The 16,756-nt window shown below is 42.5% G+C and overlaps 1 protein-coding gene across 1 annotated transcript; it reads right to left on the bottom strand.

The window, feature by feature from the left end:
• Positions 1-4,605: 4,605 nt before the first annotated feature.
• Positions 4,606-8,595, bottom strand: Cpr92F (cuticular protein 92F). The gene is made up of 2 exons (XM_017145509.3): positions 8,432-8,595; positions 4,606-6,344 (listed from the first exon to the last, which is right to left on the bottom strand). Exons 1-2 carry the CDS (start codon positions 8,441-8,443, stop codon positions 5,190-5,192), a joined length of 1,167 nt encoding a protein of 388 aa, XP_017000998.2. The 5' UTR covers positions 8,444-8,595; the 3' UTR covers positions 4,606-5,189.
• Positions 8,596-16,756: the final 8,161 nt, after the last annotated feature.

Genomic DNA, 16,756 nt, shown 5'->3' with positions numbered 1-16,756 from the left:
TACCAAAAGATAGTTAGGAATAACGAAAAGCTTTGACATGCTTTTTTCGGAGTTTAAAGCTAGAATAAAACATTAACATTTATAAATGATTAACATTTAAATATATGTTATTTTTAATATTTTTGTAAAATGGCATTAGTATAATTTATATTTTATTTATTTCTAATTTGATTTTTCAAAATTTGTATGAATGCAAATATACCTTACCACCAAAGCTAATAGTTAGTATTATTTGTATATCGCTTTAATGCATACTTTTCTTCCAGTGCAGCAGAATATTTATAATATATTGCTCCTTTCCCATCCGACTAGCAATTCACTATTTTTTGCCCTCCTAACAATTACCAATAGTTATATTTCGACACTCCTGCCATATTGCAACATGTATTCAAATCAGATCAATTAGGCCATAAATTAACGCCTTAACCATAAATTAAATTGATGCAAAACATAAAAGCCATTTGACCAAAGATATGCAAAATGCACCTCATGCAACGCCCACAGTAAAATAAACCGAAAATAAAGACAAGAGCTGCCTGCAAGAGCGTCAGAATGCCAGGGCTAAAAATCGCTTTTGGATTGTGTTGGCTCAGAGTTTCTGTGTGTGTTTACACAACGGCTTTGTGTTGCAGCGAAAATCCAGGCCCTGGGCGCAGGGCCAAATGCCACAGCCACACAAGCTGGCCAACAAGTTCTGGCCAAAAACAAAAACAAAAACCGCAAGGGGCTTCGATTGATTTGCTCAATCGGCCGACTGGCGGGCAAATGCAAATGTAATTCTTCCACTCGGAATGAAATTTTTGAAAGCACGGAATGAGAAGTGAGTGCAAATCAACGCCGGCACTTGCAATAATATTGTTTGGCCGAAAATTAGTTGCCTGCGACTACTGGTGGCCGTTGCACATTCTCTTTTTTCGGCTGGAACACCGACGACCACTCCCCAACACTTGTGGCTCCGATTCCATTGGGGCAATACCAATCGGGGCTATTGGTCAGCTACTGGGTGCCAAAGCCAAATATTCTGAACTGCGGATAAACACAATCGCATGGCGGGTAATTCGAACAATTTTGGCTTTTATGTGCCTGGCCTGGCGTGTAATTAAATTAACTGCCGGGTCAGTAACCGGATCGAAGTCGACCAAACACACTCCAGTTTCAAGTCCCACCTGCCCCGAAGGTCGAATATTTTGGGGCTTTAAAGCCACTGTTAGTGGCCGACAATTGGTCGTAAATCGAAATGCCAATGCATGCTTAATTAAATGGCAAAGGGGAGCAATCGGGAGCCCATCCCTAAAGACGTCCCCGAATTTACGATAAGCCAAGCCTGCGCTTGTTTATGCGTGGAAAATTGAAAATCGCTGCTCGTATTTTCACCTGCTTGTCGGCCCTGCTGACCTTTGCGTGTTGGCCACCCGGACTAGGGTTGTTAATTTTTAATTAGCCACCCGGGTTCCGCCTGCGTAATAAACTAGGCCCCCTCTTTGGGCTCAAGGTCGCTGATTGGGGCCCCCAAAAGGTTGCACTTGAATTTATGGCCCCTCGGGGTTGCCATTTTGGGTGGCCTGGCGCCGCATTCAATTCCAACTTGACAAATGCCTGGCAATCTATTTACTCAAATTGTTTGCCCAGCTTCACTCTGCGCCAATAGTTCGAGTCACCCGAAGTCGAGTGACACATTCCCCCACATAAGACACACAATTTTGCAGGCGGCTGGGCAAAAAATACAAGACTCATACCGCATTGATTGATTGTTTGTTCGCTCTCAGTGTCGTGCCACATGCAGCTATCCTCTGATGGGGATACCAAAGGCCACGCCCACCACCCACCGTCCCCCGCAGGAGGCATTTCCACATCGCACACAAACACACATGTGAGGGTATGCAAATTTCAATCGTTGCATTGCAAATATTTATGTTCCTTTCAATGCAGTCACTGTGGAAACGGGTGGAAAACGGGGCTGCTGGTTTAGGTGGTTATTCTGTGGGTTGGTGGTGCGGCAGTTGACCTGTGACTGGGAATTATGAGCCGGAGTATAGAGGAAATGGAATTCCCACAGACACAGACGAACCTCGTAACAGGAAGCCCTCTTAATTAATCACTATGGACGGCAGTCCATGTAGTGACGAAGCGCACCAGGAGAGTGTGCAAAGGCGACTACTATATATACACGAAGAAATGAAAATCTGCTGTGATAGTCCGATCGTAATGAGTAATACACCAATCGAAAGGTATTGCAAAAACTTAAAGGATTGCATACCAAGACTTTAAGAAAATCAATTGGCTTGGGAGAGAGAGCGGTGAAAGTGAAAAAGCGCAAATTTCGAAATTTGGAGCTGTTGGGGCCGGTGGGGATAAATGCCCCCTCGCAATGTTTTAGTTGTGTTCTTATTGAAAATACCCGTCGAATGAGGGGTCATACGATAAAATCCGACGCTCCGTTCAAAAGTTATAGCCAAAATAAGATTTTCTTCTTCTTCCCAAAATGAAAATTTAATTCTGTTTGTCAGTTTGTCCACTTGTCCAAAATATGTTTTTTAAGTTCTGAAAATTTGATATGACGTTCATCACATCGATATAATTTTCTCAAAAACGGCTCTAACGATTTTCCTTACAACTTTAAACTGTATAGCCCTTGAGATTCCTTAAATTTTGGTATATATCATGTTTATGTAAAAAATCGCGTTTAAAAGTTATTCAGAAACGAAAATAGCCACTTTTGCCAGCTCAGAACAACTAACGCTCCCTGAGTATTGAATTTTGTGGGAGGGTATCCGAACTGTATTTTAGGGTCATGGAATCAGTAAATTTGCACTTAAGAGTTCCATATAGGAATCTTTTGTTCTACGACTTTTGGAAAAAGCCGCTACTTTAGCGGGAAAAAGCTAAAAATAGCTAAATTTCGTTAGTTTGTAAGTTCTACACTACTAAAGGTACAGACATGTGCTATACCTCGTTTAAAAGAAATTTTGAAATACTTCAACGCCTTCTTAACTTAATTTGTTAAAATACAATAGTTTAAAAATTATGATTGACCAATTTAAATTTAAATGTATATATTAGCTCCTATGAGAGCAAATGTAAACAAACAAAAACTTCTGATACCAAATAAAAACACCTCTGAACGAGGTAAAAAACTAGTGACGACCGCACCTTCAACATACAAAAGTTCTGATATCAACATTTGTGACGAAAAATTATTACACTCGTCATTAAATAGACTTTCTAATATTTTCTCATTCGGCACGCTGCAATAGAAAATGCCTGTGAAGGGAAAAAGGCTGGAATAGTTTGCTAGGGCGGGCCGAATGAGAAAATATTAGAAAGTCTATTTAATGACGAGTGTAATAATTTTTCGTCACAAATGTTGATATCAGAACTTTTGTATGTTGAAGGTGCGGTCGTCACTAGTTTTTTACCTCGTTCAGAGGTGTTTTTATTTGGTATGACAAAACAATAGGAATAACATAAAAATGTGGTATCAAAATAAAACGAAATACGGGTAAATAAATTAAATTAAAAGGAGCACAAAGAACAATCTGTGATTTAATGGGGACAAAAAATAGAGAAATAGCAACCTAATATTTATTTATGTACAGGAAACAGAAAACATTGTACCTAGAAATTTTTAGAAAGAAAATAAAAAATTTATTTTAACATTTTTAATTTATTTCTGATTAAACAAGAAAGGAAGCTAGCTTCGGCAAGCCGAAGCTTATATACCCTTGCAGATCATTCTATTAATTTACAAATCGCAAAAATGTTAAATTTCGTATTATTTCACATTAATTTTTCGATCGTTTCTATCACAGCTATATGATATAGTAGTTCGATCTTTTAAAAATTAAAATCGAAATTCGGAAATATTTCAAAATAGTCATATCCCAGAGTAGAAGGGAATGTAATAAAAACCAACAAAGATATAATTTTTTTCCCATGAATTTCCATTTAATTTTTCGACCGTTCCTATGGCAGCTATATGATATAGTAATCCGATTTAAAAAACAAAAAAACCGAAATTTAGAAATATATAAAAAAAAATATTCCCAAGAGTAGAAGGTAAAATTTCAAAAAACATCGGAGCTAGAATTTTTTTACGTTTTTTTTTTTGATCCTTCCTATGGGAGCTATAAGATATAGTTGTCCGATCCGGTTGGTTCCGACATATATACTACCTGCAATAGAAATACGACTTTTACGAAAGTTTCATCCCGATAGCTTTAAAACTGAGAGACTAGTTTGCGTAGAAACGGACGGACAGACGGACGGACAGACGGACAGACGGACGGACAGACGGACATGGCTAGATCGACTCGTCTTGTGATGCTGATCAAGAATATATATACTTTATGGGGTCGGAAATGTCTCCTTCACTGCGTTGCAAACTTCTGACTGAAATCATAATACCCTCTGCAAGGGTATAATAAATGTAAATTTGCACTGTATTAAAAATGTTGTAAGCTTTTTTTAAGAAAATTTACACACAATTCCCTAAATTAATTCATTTAATTTATGGTTTTTTATTTAATAAATTAAGACCCTCATAAATATATTTCATAACTACATTTTAATACCACAAAACCCGCTCCAATTCCAAACACTTTAAAATGTGATCAAATACATTTTTGCAGTTTATTTGTCTGTTTGCAGTTTCATATAAAATATAGATCTATATCTGGTCAGATACATAAAGATTACAACAGTTATTTACAACATACTCATACAGCGTTTTCTCAATCGAAGTAACAGAATAGAATAAGAAAGGAAAGTAAGAGAAAGGCTAGTACAGAGAGATGTAAGTGGGAAGAGATGTGTGTGCTGTGACTGGGACTTCCATCCAAATCCGAATCGATCGAAACCCAGCGGGCAAGGAAGTCCTCTTTTCAAGAACTTCAATCTCCCGTGTGTAGTCGCTTTCAGTTTTCCGTGTGTTCAGGTGGCTTGTGTGTGCGTTACTCAGAGAGAGTGAAAAATAGTTGCGTTTAAAGGACAGACAGACAGATAGGAAGACAGGTGGAAAGACAGATTGGTAGTTAAAGAGTTGGGAATGCTGCTGCTTTAAAGTCGCACTGGCGTGCGTATACGCAATGCGAGGTTACGCATACGCCACGCTGGCTTCGGTAGTCGGTTAGGCAGAGTGTTTAGAGATGCTCGTCGTCGATCGGATGTCAAGTGCCGACCCCAGCCATCGCTTAGTAGTGGTCGTAGTGCGCATGGTACTGGCCATCGTCCTCGTGTCCATTGCCACCATAGTAGCCACCATGGCTGGCAGGAGCTCCGTGTCCGGCGGCAGCCACCGCATTCAGATGCGCGGCACGGGCATGCTGCACCTCTGCGGGCTCAACAGGCACTCCGTTGTGGATCACGGGGATGTGGATGGGTCCCTTGTGCGCATAGCCGGTGGCGTAGCCGCCGTGGCTGCTGTGGCTCTGCTGCTCCCAGCGTCCGTCGTAGTGGCCCTCGTCCCAGGATCCGTGCGAGGCTCCTCCGTGGGCGGAGGCCTGCGACAGGGCGGCGTAGTGGGCGGCCTTGGCGTGCTGCACCTCGGGCGTATCGACGGGCACTCCGTTGTGGATCACGGGCACATGGTAGCCACCGTGATGGCTGCTGATGGGGGCGATGGCATGTCCGGAACGGGCGGCCGCATGGGCGGCAAAGTGGGCGGCCTTGGCGTGCTGCACCTCGGGCGTCTCAACGGCAGCTCCATGGGCATGGGCCACCTGACCCAAAGCCTTGGCGTGGGCGGCATAGTGCTCAGCCTTGGCGGCCTGCACATCGGGGGTATCAACGGGCACTCCTCCGTGGGTCAGCGGCACATGGGCAGCCTGTCCGTAGGCCCAGCCTCCTCCGTAGATCGAACGCTTGTACAGATGGTGTCCGCCGGCATTGTGGGCGGCAGCGGCGTGGGCGGCGGCATGGGCGGCCTTGGCATGCTGCACCTCGGGCGTGTCTACAGGAACTCCACCATGGGTCAGCACCGGGATGTGGATGGGTCCGTGGGCGTAGGCATGGGCGTAGGGGGCATAGGAGCCGTGCGAGTGGGCAGCAGCGTAGACGGGGGCGGCGTGGGCCTGAGGAGCCTGCGGCAGGTTGGTGCCCACGGCATTGAAGCCATGATGCGGGTCAGCGGTGTACGACACCGACTGCACGTGACCATGGCCATCCACGTAGGAGTAGGAGCCGTGCGTGGTGCCGTCGTGGCCGCGCGTCTCGTGCTTCTGTGAGTTGGGATCGGCGTATCCGTAGGAGTAGGTGTGGCTGTGCGGGTCCAGGTGCTGGTACTGTGTGGAGACGGCTCCGTGCCACGAGGCGGACACCGTCGAGACCAGCAGCGCGGCGGCAATAAACTAATGGAGAGGGTAAGCAAATATTTTGGTTAAACAACACAGAGACAATTACAGGGATATCAGATGAATTTTCTTTAAATCCTTTTAAGCTTTTCACATTTATTTTTACAATTATTACTACCGAATAATAAAAAAACTAAAATGTCCTTCTTAGAAAAACAACATAATTAGATATTTGCCGTATTAAAAGTATAAAAAATCGAATTTAATTCAATCGAGTTTAATTACAATTAAAACAAGAGAGAACGCTATAGTCGGGTTGGTGTCCCGACTATCTAATACCCGTCACTCAGCTAAAGGGAGTGCGAACGCTGTACTCGGGTTGGTGTCCCGACTAATAATCGTAACTCAGCTAAAGGGAGTGCGAGGGAGATAGATATATAAATTTTGATTGCGTGTAACTTTTTAATGAATGGTCCGATTTCCAAAATGTCTTCTACATTTCGATAGGTATAAATATACACAACAAAATTGCATTTTTACTTTTCGGAAATCTTTAAAGATGTGGGCGCAGGACCCATTTTAAAATCGTTAGTGGGCGATTGTGGGCGTTAGAGGGGGCGTGGCGCTCGGCTAAAATAAACTTGCGCTGCGTAGGAAGCCAAAGAATATGTGTGGGAAATCTCAACCTTCTAGCTTTTGTAGTTGCTGAGATCTCAGCGTTCATACAGACAGACAGACGGACAGACAGACGGACAGACGGACAGACGGACAGACGGACATGGCTAGATCGACTCGGCTGGTGATCCTGATCAAGAATATATATAGTTTATAGGGTCGGAAACGCTTCCTTCTACCTGTTACATACTTTTGCACGAATCTAATATACCCTTTTACTCTACGAGTAACGGGTATAACTATTATTATAGATAATCCAGGTAAAAACTCTTTTGAATAATAATTAAAATCAGTAGCTAGTCCCTTATCGTTCACCCCTTTCTCTCTGTGTACAAAGTGTTAGGTGTGAGATTATGCCATGGTTCAGTAATTACTCTTGCGGTAGCCACCGCCTAAAATCTCTAATCGCAGGTGTCACTCACTGGGATCTTATAAGCCGCCTCTGCTAACCTAATTACAGACATCGCTTTTCTTGCGCTTGCGCCAATGTTTTCCTCTCGCTTTTCTTTGCCCACAATTCACGCCCATCTCTCCGCTTTTCTTGTGGATTCGCTTTTCCAACGCCGTGAAGCGCAACCGTTTGATTCGATTCCGAGATACTCGTTTCAGCCAATATGTATTCGTTTTGCAGATATTACCGCATGCGGCGCGATTATGTACCATATTATGTGTCAGCAGGTGAGTGGGGCAAGTGAGGCAAGTGGGGTAAGCGGGCGGCGGAAAGTGGCGGAAAAACAGTTAAATAAACTGTCCGACATGCAACATGTCAACGGCTTATCAACGGGATTTCGCACAGAATTTGATGGCAGCTGATGGTTTTCTGGGTGGTTCGCTTAGCATGACGTGCCAGCGTAATTGACTCTCGGACGAAACTGAAGGATTTATGTGTTTCGGTAGCAGCACAGGTGGCATTTTCATTTCATTTGGAGCGCAATTTAAATGAATCGAATTCGAATCGCAGATTAAATGACAGCTTAATGTGAATATAATTGACCTACGACAGATTTAAAGAATGCAAGGAATGCATTCATATTAAAAGCCATTCATTTCTAGGAAATTTATAAAACCTTGTACTTAAAAGAAATATATTTCTGTTTTGGTAAGAAGATTTAAAGATTCTAAAGATCGTTTTCTTTTTGGAATCTAATAGAAACTGTATTTATATTATCTCAGATCTCAGAAAAATATCAAATAACTATACAAATTAAATTAGTTTTTTAACCCAATATATTTACTTTGGTTCTTAAGACATTGATCTAAACTTGAGCTACTGAGATGCAAATAATAAATGAAATGCACTTAAAATAGACAAGAAAATAACAGGATAGTATTTTTGTTGATCAGACACCTAAACCGAACATCCTTTTGGTATTTTCTCAGATCTCAGATTCAACACTTGATCACTCGTATTGGTTCACATATCCTTTTGCTTTCGACGTTATCCTTTTGATCGCATGGCGTATACTTACGAATGGCTTCATCTTAGTTTAGATCACGCGATTGAGCTTCGAAAAGGAGTTTCGGGGATACACTGGGGACGAGCGGAAGTGGAAAACTATGGGTAACTACACACGACACGACACAAGCACTGGTCGCTGGACGCTGGTTGAACCTCCTAGAACCACGACTAGGACTGTTAACGAACTGTGCTGACTGCTGGCTGGCGGCCCTAATATATACCGCCCGAGACTGGCGACTGGAGACTGCGTTGCTGCAGAGCAGAGCACACAGAGACACCGAGCTGAGACGCCGGCGCATGCGCAACATTGGTAACAGCAGCAATAGCAGCAACGGCAGCAACACCAGCCAAACAACAACAGCAACACCCGCAAAACAACAGCAATATCGGCCATACAACAAAAAGCAACGAGAGCAAGAGCAGAACAATGTAATCGTATTACCACTTTAATCGCGGCTCGAAGCGGGTTTTGGCCAAAGCCGAAGTGGATATCGAAGCCGCGGCCGAAGAATGTGTATCAATTGCTTTTTGCAGCAGCATGTTGCTGGCGTGCAGCTGCACCGGCAACATGTTGCTCGTGTGCGTTTCCTTCGCTGCGTTTGCCGTTTGTCACTGCGAAAAAAAAGCAGCTGCCATGACCTTGCTTTCAAAGCGTTATAATTGCCGGTTGGAAACTAAACTCAAGCTCAAGCGATTGATGGTTTTTTTATTTGGGGGGGCTACCTCTTTGACTTCCGCGCTGCGGACAATTAGCACTCATTATTTGGTCACGGGATTAGGCCGATCTTATCGATCGGTGCCTTTCCAAAAAACGCCCAAGAGACCCGCCCCAAGCTGGCCGGCGATCAAATTAAAAAATTCTTAAGCCGCCGCTCTCGCAGGTTGCAACATGCCCATGCCCCAACGGGGGCCATAACGAAATGTGAGCTGTGAGCTGGCCAATTTCTGGGCGTTTGCCTCTTTAATCATTGAACTGCATCGGAAAACGAAACGAAAACTTTGCAAATTAAAAATAAAAACAAGAGCACGGCCCAAAGAAGCCAGGGGAAAACAAAAGACAGAAAAATGGATTTTCTATGCCGCTGCTGTTGCCACATGTTGCAGCATTTCTTTGCAGTCCGCTAATCTAGATGTTGCACTCACAAGCACACTCGAAAAATAAATCTTATAAATGGCAAAAACTTAAGAATATCATTCAATTTAGAAAACCACTTTAAATCATAGGTACCCTTATTTAGTCTTTTATGAAAAGGTTTCCATTGAAACCACTTCATATACTTTAGTTTGAAATAAATATTTTCCGTGTTAAAATTCATTTAATAAATAAATAAATCTTAGTTTTAATAGGAAACAAAGTTTCTTAAAATAAAAAAACTAAGGATCAGGGTTAAACGAGAGTGTAATTACTTAAATGTTTTCATGTCACATGATAATAATTTTAATTTGATCGGTTTTCTGTGAATTTTCGATATGTGTAGGTTTTATAAAAATTTAAAACATAGTTATTGTTTAAAAGCAAATATTCCATATTTTCCCTAAGTGCAGCGTTGCAATATAATGAGTGCTTGCACTCTGACTGCCTTCGATTATTTGCATTCGATAAGCGAAATCGGGAGAGCGGGTGGCTCTATAGCTGTGGCACACTCCATATTCTGGGACTCGTACTCGTACTCGTATCGGCAACTTAATTTGTTTGCCTTCGCCTGCCGCCAATTTAATTTGAATAAACCAAATGCAAACTGCTCTTTTGAACTCGCATGTGTTTTTTGCGCGGGCGGGCGATCATTTTGGGGCGTGTTTGACATTTTTACGGTATGCGCAACATTATAAATTATATTCCCGGTGCCACTTTTGTTTTCATTTTATTAGCTCGGCCCACTGTCGACAGCTGTGGGCTGTCTAGCTGGCTGGCTGACTGGCTCAAGTGCAATCCACACATTTGTGGACTGTCGGGGTGCCCACCTTCAGCCAGTGCAGCTCAGTTCAGTTCAGTTCCAACCCAATCCAGCTCCATTTGCGAGCGTAATTATTGTCTTGGCTTTCCATCCGAACACTCTATGTGCTCGGGTGTCGGGCACATAAATTCTGATTGGTATCTGGGCGAAAATTAACTAATTACCTGGTAATAACACGTATTATGCAATCAGAATCAATTTATCTAAATGCATTTCTAATCTAAAGCGGCCAAGCTTGAGTGTATTTTAAAATGTGCGCTATTAAGCACATCAAATTTATGTGGTAGGAAATCGAAATCATAAGTAAATCAGTCAATAAAAGATAAATGGCTTCGGTAAAGAGTAAAACACAAAGCTTTGCATCATAATATCCAAGTATTAGATTACAAGAATAAAGGTTCAAATTTACTGATTAATAAATATGAATGAATCGTAAAAAAAACGTTAAAAAATCGAATAAATAAAATCCTTCAAAGTTTTAACTTTGTTTTTATATTTATAAGCAGAGACTTATTTTTTCAGTGATTGCCTCTTTAAGCTTACTCATTGTTTGTTCAGCACGTACCAATGCCAAACTGTCTTTCGGCGGAAAACAATATTCAAAGAACTGTAACTTTGAACCACTTAAGAGCCCCCCAGAATTCTCAGTTTCCACATTCATTGCAGATTTTTAGATTCGTAGGAAATGTCTTACAATTGCAAGTCGCAAAAAAAGTACCTCAAGAGGGCGTGGGTTGGACAGAACCTCCTTCGTTTTCTGCAGTTCCTAACTTGTTGCCTTTTCATCAATTTGAATATATGCAAATAGAGCCTGGATGCAAAGATATTTTTCGATAAATTGCCTGGTCGGTTTCAGCTCTTACTTAATTGCTGTTACTTACAGTTATGGGCAGGAAAAGAACATTTGCATCTGCATAGAATTACCTACGTGTGGGCAGGTGTTGGCTCTGCAATCATTTTTGTTCCGATTGAATATTTACACATTGCTAAATCATGTTCAATTAATTGAACTAGCTGTTAAACAACATAATTAAGATGGATAGCGGGTGGTGGTGGTCACTAGCTTAGTGGCCGACCACTTGCGACCCAGCAGGCCATTAGGCAAATGAAGCGTGGTCTGCTTCTAGTGGCAGCAATTAATTGTAATTAATATTTAAAATTCTGCCCGCAAGACAATAAAATTCTCCGTGGCGTGACGCAACAGAAACTGGCTTGGCCAACAGCAATTGCAATCGGAATTAGCATGGCAACACCATCGGCGATGCCTTCTAACCTGGCCACGCATCACTGAGCCAAAAAACAGTGGATTTGGAGTCGAAAAAATTATTTAACCATTTAATTGGCATCTCTCAAATCACTTAGGAAATTACCAACACTTAAATAGTCAAGTTGGAAACTAAAATAATGGTTAAAAATATTATTTCTTAGAGCTTTGCGTTATTAAAAACTATTAAAATATGAAATGTTCATAGCAAAGGTTCCCAGTTTTCAATAAGAATTTCTCGATATTATTTTTTCAAAAATCAATTACTCTTCTTATACTAATTCTGCTATTTTATACCATCGTACTCTTTTGGCATTGAAATTCTTTGCCCAGTTGGTTTGGCTATGACTGCTGGCCATTCATTCAGACGGTCTGCCCTGCTTTGCCCAGCGAGGCAGTGAAGCGTTGAGTGACTTTTGGCCAGGCGGATGCAATCGGCAATCGGTGCGCTCGCGGGTGTAAAAGCCACCTCCTGGGAATGGCTAATTGAAGGCAATGGCAAAAAAAGCAATCGCATTTGTCGATTTCATTCTTTGCTTCATTTTTGTGCTTTTTGTTCTTACACAAAACTGTTGCTTCGAATATTTGTGGTGAATTAAAAATGTTAATTGCTTCGCCAGTTGTTGGTCGTAAGACAAATAAGTTTATGGTGCGAGAAGCGAGCATTTCTCGGCTACAGGGTGTTAAGATAGGTTTACTTGTTATAAGTTAGCCCAACTAGAATTTTCCTCTATACGAATCTCGATAGCACCCTGTTTGCCGCCATTCAAGAATTAATTCAATGTGCTAAGCGTGCAAAGCTTAAATAAATCATTAAAATTTATGAATTTAATTGGCTTCAATTATTGCCACAGATAAAATGTAAGGCAAAGCAGCAACAGCTCTAATCGAATCGGATTGAATCGCTAGCCATGATCGGGTAGTTATACACTCTTTGGATCGTGTTGAGTGGTGGTCGATTCAATTCAATTTGATTTCATGAACAGGGGCCACCCTAACGTGGAATTACGAAAATTATAACCAGGGACCTGGACCAACATATTATTAGGGTGTAGCTGTCGAATGAACCGGGGCCAAGGGGCCGCCCAAAGGGGGCGTAGCTCGAAATCTATAGGTATCCGTATCTGTAACTGAATCTGCATTTGTATCTGTATGTGTATCTGCAGTTTGTCACATGGCGGGCCAAGCTAATTGGCAGAATGCTGTTGGGGGTTAACCAACCCAGAGTTGCGGGCGTAGCTGGCGGAAAATTAAATTGCAAATTTCTCAGTTGATTGATTGGCAACGGGGCAGAGCTTTGGGATGCCGCTGCTGGGTGCTAAATATATTTACTGGGTGCAGTTGCGCAGATTCATATTCCTAGATGGCCGGCGTGGGTTCTCGGTTTTGGTATCGGTATCGGTGTAGTGCGATCTAATGGCCCAGTTCGAAACTGGTCAAAGGCAGGCATCCAGCCATAAGCAATTTGACACGCCACAGAAACGGGTTTCTGTTCACTTGCAACATCTGGGTTACTAGCGAGTGGTTGGTTCACCAGCTGGGCGCCACCACCGCCTCTCCTTCGCTGCTCCGTGGTGGCCACTCCCACTCACTCAACGCCGGATTCCTGCAGTTGACACACACGTGTGTCCTGGCCCAAAATGTCGCACAATCACGAATGGCCATTTGCGCGCCGTTCTGGGGGCCCACCAATTTAACATTTCCATTTGCTAGCAACGCAAATCCGCCATCCGCCATCGTCATCCCGCAACCTGGCCATAAAGTGCGCCCAAGCGAATGGCCAACATTTTTGGAGGCGCACCCGCCAATCTGGCCGAAAAGCAAAATTCCGCAGCTAACCCACATGCATAAAACGAGACCTTAAAACTCCAAAATCCAAAGCTGACCACCCAGAAGCGGCACAAAAACCTGGCTACGTGCGGAGTCGGCGGGGTGAGCATAAAGTTGGCCAACAAAGTAAACAACGAGGAAGGAGCATAACGAGGGGCCATAAAACCTTAGCACACTGATGTCTATTTTATTTTGTCAAAAAAAAAAGGAGCAGTCATAAAGAGTTCCTTGCAAACTTTAAGATGGCCTCCAAAAGAAATGCTGTAGGTGAGAGGATAATACAGGAGGCAACGTAATTTATTGCTGGCATAACAATTTCATGCTTACATCAAACCCGGATTAGAAGCCAGGCATTTCGCATTTGGGGGCTGTCAAATCCCTATTTTTCAAATTGATCCCATACCCGGCAGCTGGCTCACGTGCCTGGGCACACGTATTAACATATAGTGGCACCTCCATTATTCATAGCCCACTTATGAAGGTCACGCCTGCGACGCCCACGAAATCCCCTCGCAACGTTAGTCGAATGTCGACCTTTGGCATTATGTCCAATTCCATTTTTCCATTTTATTTTTTTTTTGGGAATGGGAATGGGGAAAAGCGAATCGGACTCAAGTGCTGCTCACGGGGCTCTTATCCATCTGTCAAATCGCCTATCTGACAGCCGACCCAGCAGCCGTCTCACTTTCAAATCCGCGCAATGATTGGGGCTTTCGGGGAGATGTCAACTGAGAAACAAAGTAACAAAGGTCACGTTCGGTGTCACAGGGAAAAAGAGACTTTCGATTGATGGATCGGTGGGTTGGTGGTTTCAAGGCTAATTAGCCGGCGGAAAAGTGGAAAACCGAGATCTCTGACCTGGTCCGACATTCCCGTGAACTGCAGCCAACTTGACGCCAGGTTCATGGCACTAAAAAGGATTAAAAACTAATTAGGCGAAGGGCAAAGTGAGAGCTACAAAGCTAACAAGAAAAACCGCAGCTTGGCAGGCGGTTAGTTATCCCTTTCCTCGATTTAAAAATAATATAAAAAAAAATCCCAGAAGGACAAGCATCCTGCTAGTTATCTGCTGGCTAATTGCTCTTTATGCCCTCGGCAAAGTTCTGCTAATTAACTATTTTCACATTCCTTCGGATCCTTCGGAAGTGCCGATGCAGGCCACTGGAAAACTTTACCCACTGTCTGCTAATTGCTGCAATCCCATTTGCATAATCCGCCGCAATCGATTAGCACAATCGCAACCACAATATAAAAGTTGGCACACAACAAGTGTGAAAGTCTGTCAGAAAAATTGTACTGCAAGTGCAATCGAGGCAAATCAATTGGAATTAAATCGATTCGAGCGGAGTGCAGCCCGCATTGCAACATGTTAACCACATTAGTGACAAGTGTGGCAAATTGCCACCGACCGCACAGCAGCAATTACCCGGCGCTCGGTGGTCGCGCATGCGTGGCCGCACACCGCTGCGTATACGCAATCTCAGGGACAGCCCCAAATAGAAACCAGTCGTCGTCGCATTCGTGCAGTTTCCCGCCAAACGGGAATTCGTATTGAAAGTCAATGCCATGGCTCCAGCACAATGTCGAGGTGCGTGAAAATCGAACACGCGTTTGGTTAGAAACAGCCTCGAAGTAAATGATTTACGTGCTGAATTCGCAGAGTTCATTGAGGAACTCCTATTCAGGGTTTCGACTGCTGATAAATGAAGTATATGGGGTTCAAGGTAGCTTTCAACTAGGCATCGTAAAACCTTTTATTTATTTGATAATCAAGATATCTTAAAACTAGGGTTGGTTATTAGGAAAATAGGACGTTTGCTCTAAAGATGAAGAGCAATAAATAGAAAAACATCTAAAGTCCTGAAAATGTGTCGATACAATATATTCCTTATAAAAACATGTATAAAATCTGTCCAAAACTTAAAAAAAAAATAATGATTTTTAAGAGATTTAAGTTTTAAAATAACAAATAAATAATAAAACCCACATAACCAAAATATAAAAGGTTTCGCTCAACTACAAACACTTATTGCCCAACTCAAGCTATCTCGCTCCATGCAATATTTAACTTTAATTGGCCGCAAGTCCTTAGCTTCACATTTCTCTTAAGCTCGGAATTAGTTAAGCGATACATTTCCATATCAATTTCCTAAGCCTGGCTTGTTGCAATTTGGCTAACGACAGCAAAAGCCGCTTGGAGTCGGCATGCAAAACAATATAAAGCATATCAAATGCCAGACGGCAGCTGAAACGGCAAAAGCACCAGCAACTCAGTAACTCAGTAACTGAGCAACCGAGCAACACCTTCGCGCATGCGCAACGCCGGTTGGGAACTGCAGACGCTGGCGGGTGGTCCGTCTGTCAGTGGAAACAACAGCAACTAAATAAATAGGAAACATACATGCACAGAAAATAAAAATCACTTTATGTTAAACATTAACTGCTCATAAAAAAGATTGCTGAATTGTAAGATCTTAATGATCCTAACACCAAAAGTTTTTATTAGTTCTTAACAAATATTGTTAGCTTTATCTGTAAAATCAGTACAGAATCTTTAGTTATTTTAGTAACCTATTTTAAGGAACTTTTACTGCATCAAATCGGAATATATTTTTTAGGATTTGGTTGATTTTTAGGCTGCCAGAAAATCTAATATTATTTTATTCAACATTTTGATAATCGTGTGATCTCGATTTTTCTGTGTGCACCAGAAAACCCATAGAGCCGCAATAGTCGGCGCCGGCAAAGTGCAAAGTCACGGATGAATGAGCCAGTCGGAGTTGGCTGGAACTTTGCTCCAGCGATTCGTTTTAATTGATTTTGCTTTGCTGCAGGAACTGGGCTCATAAAACGCACCGCTTCACACCCCACCACCACCACCTGAACCGCTGGATGGCTAAAACAGAAAAAAAATCTGAAAAATCAGCGCTTGGCCAACTAATTTCGGCCAAACATGACCGGGCTGGCCAGAGGAGTTGGCAAATATTTGCGGCCATTTCCAGCGTCTCCTAATTGTGGGCACCCTCTCGCTTTTGTTGTTGTTGTAATTGGCACGGTTGGTAATTCTTTTTTGGCTAATTTTTGGATATTGGATTTTAGTAGCTTTGTATTTGTGGTGTTTTCGTTTTCATTTTCATTTCCATTCGAACGCCCGCTGCTGACAATTTGCAATACACAAAGTTGCAGTTTGTTTGTATTTTTGTGTTTATGCAATCAAAATTCTTGCCGTTCCCGGGGCGAAAAAAAGGCAACAGCACAAATGGCTCGAATGGCACTTGTGGGTGCA

The sequence above is a fragment of the Drosophila takahashii genome, chromosome 3R (assembly GCF_030179915.1).
Source record: "Drosophila takahashii strain IR98-3 E-12201 chromosome 3R, DtakHiC1v2, whole genome shotgun sequence".
NCBI classification, from domain to species: Eukaryota; Metazoa; Arthropoda; class Insecta; order Diptera; family Drosophilidae; genus Drosophila; species Drosophila takahashii.
The sequence above is the reverse complement of the archived record's forward strand: the minus strand, read 5'-3'. Positions and strand labels throughout refer to the sequence as shown.